Below are 6,290 nucleotides of genomic sequence, written 5' to 3'. Positions count from 1 at the left end.
TCAAGTTTCAACACAACGTTTCCAAAGGGAATCGTAAACACCCAGCTTAGGTGCAGCAGTCACTGACGCTAAACTGAAGATGGGCAGATCGGAAGTGGTGTATGACACAACTGACTTGAATTTGTTGTAAATGATTTTCCCACTTGTGAAGTTGTACTTGCTGGTTTCCTGAGCAACCTTGGATGCATCAAGGAAAGTGGGAGGTCTTCGTCCTACCTCATTGGCAGCCAAAATGATGTTGTTTCCATACAGACGTTGGAGAATTGCACGACTCTTGTCTCCAATGGTGATGACTAAAACTTTGTGACGTTTCCACCGGTTTGGTCGCACTCGTACTCTCGTTGGTCATGTCCGTTGGTGAAGCTGGTGCCACCGTTTGATATGAAAAAACGCTTTAGGAACCAGTTTAACAACGAATTTCTAATTTCCTGAACCAGTTTAACAATCAGTTTAACTTTCAACACAACGAATTCCATCAATTTCATCGTTGGTCATGTCCGTTGGTGAAGCTGGTGCCACCGTTTGATATGAAAAAACGCTCTAGGAACCAGTTTAACAACGAATTTCTAATTTCCTGAACCAGTTTAACAATCAGTTTAACTTTCAACACAACGAATTCCATCAATTTCGTCGTTCACTTTCGTCGAGCCACCGTTTGATATGAAAAAACGCTTTGGGAAGTTAGGAACAACGATTTTTTTTTCAACCGGTTTTAAGTTTCAACACAATGAATTCCGTTTTCAACACAACGTTTCCACCGGTTTTGTCGTACTCTGGTTGGTCATGGACGGCGCGTTGGTGGAGCTGGTGCCGCTCATTCCGTTGTTGTTGCAGTCGGTGCCGTTAATTCACCACTTGATAAAAAAACGCTTTGGGAAGTTAGGAACAACGATTTTTTTCAACCGGTTTTAAGTTTCAACACAATGAATTCCGTTTTCAACACAACGTTTCCACCGGTTTTGTCGTACTCTGGTTGGTCATGGACGGCGCGTTGGTGGAGCTGGTGCCGCTCATTCCGTTGTTGTTGCAGTCGGTGCCGTTAATTCACCACTTGATATGAAAACGCTTTGGGAAGTTAGGAACAACGATTTTTTCATAACTGGTTTCAAGTTTCAACACAACGTTTCAACCGGTTTCGTCGTACTCTCGTTGGTCATGGACGGCGGGTTGGTGGAGCTGGTGCCGCTCATTCCGTTGTTGTTGTTGCAGTCGGTGCCGTTAATTCACCACTTGATATGAAAACGCTTTGGGAAGTTAGGAACAACGATTTTTTCATAACTGGTTTCAAGTTTCAACACAACGTTTCAACCGGTTTCGTCGTACTCTCGTTGGTCATGGACGGCGCGTTGGTGGAGCTGGTGCCGCCCATTCCGTTGTCGTTGCAATCGGTGCCGTTAATCCACCGCTTGAGGGCGGCGATGACCTGCGGCTGACAGCCGACTACGATGAAGATAAGAAGGCCCTGCAGCGTGTTGATGATGTCGGTGAAATACCTGGAAATAGATCGGGAAAACTCGATTAATAAAGGAGTCAATTTTGTCTGACTGGGGGACGTTAAACAGGGAGTAGACCAGCATAGTCTGGCTGTGGGACTTTAGACAGGTATACCAGCCTGAATATCCCTTGCTAAAGAAATAGCAAAGGTTGAGTGCGAAGGGCATCCACTCGTAAAATTTATAGACGTAAAACAGGGAGTAGACCAGCATAGTCTGGCTGTGGAACTTTAGACAGGTATACCAGCCTGAATATCCCTTGCTAAAGAAATAGCAAAGGTTGAGTGCGAAGGGCATCCACTCGTAAAATTTATAGCCAAAACCAAATGTCAGCCCAAAGCAATCAACTTAGTTAGGGCTAATTGAGAGACTGACGAAAAACTCCGACCCCGTCTGTACACTAGAAAAGGGGAAGAAAAAGAAGAGCAGGAGAAAATTCGGTTAATAAATCCGAGGTAAATAAGATTATCTTCCCTTTTTCATCAACAAAATTATGTATTACCTGACCCCGTCTGTACACTAGAAAAGGGGAAGAAAAGAAGAGCAGGAGAAAATTCGGTTAATAAATCCGAGGTAAATAAGATTATCTTCCCTTTTTCATCAACAAAATTATGTATTACCTAGTGGTTTCGTGATCTGTAGAACTCTCTCTTGGAAAGGGCCTCTAGACTAGAGGAACCCAATAGGCCCTCAATGATTTTTAAATGCCTTTATTTAATAATAACGATATTGGTCTATTTAATGTAACTTAAAACACTTTTCTTTTGTTCCTATACAAGTACCCATTGGTACTTTTCAGGAAGAAAAGAATTTGCTTACCAGCGTGATCTAGAAGAACCCAATAGGCCCTAAATGATTTTTAAATGCCTTTATTTAACAATAACGATAATGGTCTATTTGATGTAACTTAAAACACTTTTCTTTTGTTCCTATACAAGTACCCATTGGTACTTTTCAGGAAGAAAAGAATTTGCTTACCAGATATAGCTGGGGCCTCCAATGGCCCAGGAAAGGATGTCGGCCACCCACGTGATACCCATCACGATCACCAGCTTCAGACAAACGCGGCCCAAAGTAGCCCTGTGGAGAGAGAAAAGAAAGATTAATCACCAAATCAAATCTCCAGATATAGCTGGGGCCTCCAATGGCCCAGGAAAGGATGTCGGCCACCCACGTGATGCCCATCACGATCACCAGCTTCAGACAAACGCGGCCCAAAGTAGCCCTGTGGAGAGAGAAAAGAAAGATTAATCACCAAATCGAATCTCAAATACTTTGTGTTTGATCAGAGCTTTAGCTTTTTCATAACTTTTGTGGATATTACAGCATTATTAAGTGTCTCTTTTGCAATCAATGTCCATATTTCAGTTATCTTCTTACATTGGTAATGCCGCCACTGGTCGCTACTCGATTAAAGTAGCTACTCATTGTCCTCACAAGGCTGAGTGCATCCCGAACTCCAAGCACAGACCCGAAAAAAACTTCGACTCCGCTGGGAATTGAATCCGGAGGTCTTTTGAAAAGGGATTTTTAGCTATTAAGTATTTTTCTAAACAAATAAGGAATCTTTGGAATCCGAAAAGTAGCACTTTGTAATGTACTTGTAAATTTTGAAATGTTTGTAACCCATTAAAATATTAGCAAATCGGAGTGCATGTGCAAATTTTTTTCTCGACTTTTTCTAAACAAATAAGGAATCTTTGGAATCCGAAAAGTAGCTCTTTGTAATGTACTTGTAAATTTTGAAATGTTTGTAACCCATTAAAATATTAGCAAATCGGAGTGCATGTGCAAATTTTTTTTCTCGACTTATTGGTTCTTTACTTTTAAGTAGTTCACTCCAAAAACTGGTCTTACCGTTCGTTTGTAGATTTAACCACTTCAGTTTTCCACAGGCCACACGTCAGTTCCCGGGCAGTCGCTATGAACAGGGTTAGGTTGAGGAACAGAAGAATGCCTATGGGCAGATAGAAGTAGGGTAACATCTCCGCATCACCTGGAAAATGAAAATAAATCAATCAATCGACTACCCAAAAAGAGATAAAATCAATCGAATCTTGAGATATGTGTGGTGAAAAGCTCTTTTCCAAGTCATGAAAAGATTAGATTTAACAGAAGAATGCCTATGGGCAGATAGAAGTAGGGTAACATCTCCGCATCACCTGGAAAAAGAAGATTAACATCAATCAATCATTCATTCATTCATTCATTCATTCATTCATTCAAACAATCAATCAATCAATCAATCAATCAATCAATCAATCAATCAATCAATCAATCGACTAAAAAAAAGAATGGTTTTTGTTTCTAAAGGTAGCCAGCCACACATCGGAAAATTAAAATAAAGGTAGCGAATCTCGAGTTATGTGTAGTAAAAAGCCTGCTTGCACTCCGGAGGTCTTGGGTTCGACTTGAGGGAATTTTGTTATTACTTTCTGGTCCTGACTTAATTTCTAATCAATCTAATCATTTTATGTATTTTAGTTCGAGATATCGTGTAGTTATGAAAGAAAAGGAAAGAGGCCGAAAGTCTGCTCTGAATTTGTTCCGATGCCCGTAGTCTGTAGTCTGATTTTAATAACAATGGGTTCAAAAGAATCTTATTCTTTTTGAAAACTCCCGAACATAATTAACGATGTCGAAGTATAATTAATTCTGAATATCCTTTATTTTAATTATTTTCAAGCCCCCGGGAGCGCGCAGCGCGACCGTAAACAAGGGAGCGCGAAGCGCGACCCCATGCACAACCCCGCGAAGCCCCGGGAGCGCGGGTAGTACTTTCCAAGATTTCCAAGCTAGCTAGACTGGTTAAGCGAGTTGTTTGTTAGAGCTGAGCTTTGTTTTCTATTTATTAAAGATTAGAAATACCAGCCTAGTTAGCTTGGAGGGTAGCGCATCTGCCTTGTAAACGCTAGGTCGCGGGTTCGATTTCCCGCCCTGGGCGGATTTTATCCTGAACAAATAAGGTTCGTTCTCGGAACTGCTGGCTTTCTCCTCTTCGCTAACGGGACGATAAGATCTTAGCAGACATTTCCCTCTATCCAACCTCTATTAAAGATTAGAAACAGAAAGCCTTGCGATTATGAGAACAATGGCAAGGCTAAGGTACAGAGGTTTCAGTTCAGATAAGAGTAGGCATATCCCACCTACGTATCAGTGCATAGTGTGAGGTTTGCCACTATGGTAGTTCAAAGACAATCGCACAGCTCTAGTGTCATTGGGAGGCCATTATGCCAGAGGTTCCAAACTTTTCGCCTGTGGGTAAAACACCCAATAGTCGTTGTCAAACCAAATATGGTCACTGTAAAATATTATCTCAGAAACTGAAATATCCGCATCGCCAGCGTACACAAAAGCCAGCCAAGTTCCCTTGGAGGGTATTTCGAATTGTAAGCGCTAGGTCGCGGGTTCAATCCTGTTCCCTCTATCCAACCTCTATTAAAGATTAGAAACAGAAAGCCTTGCGATTATGAGAACAATGGCAAGGCTAAGGTATAGAGGTTTCAGTTCAGATAAGAGTAGGCAGTAGGCATATCCCACCTACGTATCAGTGCATAGTGTGAGGTTTGCCACTATGGTAGTTCAAAGACAGTCGCACAGCTCTAGTGTCATTGGGAGGCCATTATGCCAGAGGTTCCAAACTTTTCGCCTGTGGGTAAAACACCCAATGGTCGTTGTCAAACCAAATATGGTCACTGTAAAATATTATCTGAGAAACTGAAATATCCGCATCGCCAGCGTACTCAAAAGCCAGCCAAGTTCCCTTGGAGGGTATTTCGAATTGTAAGCGCTAGGTCGCGGGTTCAATCCTGCCTGGGCCGAACTTTATCCTGAAGAGATACGTTTTGTTTTCCGAATGGCCGGCTTTCTAAGTTTCTACTGTCCCGTCTTCCTTCTCTCTTCGCTTTCGGGACTATAAACTCTTAGTTAATTCAGTTCCCTTTATCAAAATCTCTTTTTTAAAAAAGGTTGGATCACTGCGGATTCTGGGGAACCCTGGCCATTTTCTGGTGGAACACGGTTTGGGAATCTCTGCCCTAGACCGCCGCACCGCAAGAACAATGACACCAACAGCAATTACAAGCATAATACCTAGGCTACAGCGATATTTATTATCTACCCACACTGCCCATGATAACACTCTTAGCCACATTACGCTGACCATGTATTTAGTCTCTCCATGTGGCCATAATATGGTTTATTGGTCCTTCGTGGCCGAGTTAAAGTATGTAATACCTAGGCTACAGCGATATTTATTATCTACCCACACTGCCCATGGTAACACTCTTAGCCACATTACGCTGACCATGTATTTAGTCTCTCCATGTGGCCATAATATGGTTTATTGGTCCTTCGTGGCCGAGTTAGTTTCACGCTATGCTTGCACTCCGGAGGTCTTGGGTTCGACTTGAGGGAATTTTGTTATTACTTTCTGGTCCTGACTTAATTTCTAATCAATCTAATCATTTTATGTATTTTAGTTCGAGATATCGTGTAGTTATGAAAGAAAAGGAAAGAGGCCGAAAGTCTGCTCTGAATTCGTTCCGATGCCCGTAGTCTGTAGTCTGATTTCAATAACAATCGGTTCAAAAGAATCTAATTCTTTTTGAAAACTCCCAAACATAATTAACGATGTCGAAGTATAATTAATTCTGAATACCCTTTATTTTAATTATTTTCATTATGCAGAGTTTGTCTTGAGGGTGTTGAGCTCATAAACGGAAGAACTTTTGAACAATTGAAGAGTTCTGTTTAAGTGTGTGTGTGTGTTTTTTTTTTTGGGGGGGGGGGGGGGGG

At 41.7% G+C, this 6,290-nt stretch overlaps 2 protein-coding genes across 4 annotated transcripts in view; both read right to left on the bottom strand.

Annotated features, from left to right (window-relative positions):
- Positions 1-818, bottom strand: LOC108252486 (ATP synthase subunit gamma, mitochondrial-like). Its single transcript, XM_026824185.1, has 2 exons — positions 773-818; positions 1-335 (listed from the first exon to the last, which is right to left on the bottom strand). Exons 1-2 carry the CDS (start codon positions 816-818, stop codon positions 1-3), a joined length of 381 nt encoding a protein of 126 aa, XP_026679986.1.
- The window catches only part of LOC103510024 (probable G-protein coupled receptor Mth-like 1), a 24,813-nt gene continuing 19,012 nt past the window's right edge, over positions 490-6,290 (bottom strand). For 2 of the 3 annotated variants that reach the window (XM_026824187.1, XM_026824186.1), the window contains exons 3-5: positions 3,351-3,489; positions 2,617-2,718; positions 490-1,493 (exon numbers count right to left, since the gene is read on the bottom strand). In XM_026824187.1, coding sequence (XP_026679988.1) covers positions 1,292-1,493; positions 2,617-2,718; positions 3,351-3,489 — 443 coding nt within the window. In that variant the 3' untranslated portion in view covers positions 490-1,291. Of the gene's footprint in view, positions 1,494-2,471; positions 2,574-2,616; positions 2,719-3,350; positions 3,490-6,290 lie in introns of all 3 variants that reach the window. The other variant, XM_008474660.3, reaches the window with a different exon arrangement.

The sequence above is a fragment of the Diaphorina citri genome, unplaced genomic scaffold, assembly GCF_000475195.1.
Source record: "Diaphorina citri unplaced genomic scaffold, Diaci psyllid genome assembly version 1.1 scaffold554, whole genome shotgun sequence".
Taxonomy (NCBI): Eukaryota; Metazoa; Arthropoda; class Insecta; order Hemiptera; family Psyllidae; genus Diaphorina; species Diaphorina citri.
Note: the sequence above shows the minus strand (reverse complement) of the source record. Positions and strands in the feature narration are given on the sequence as shown.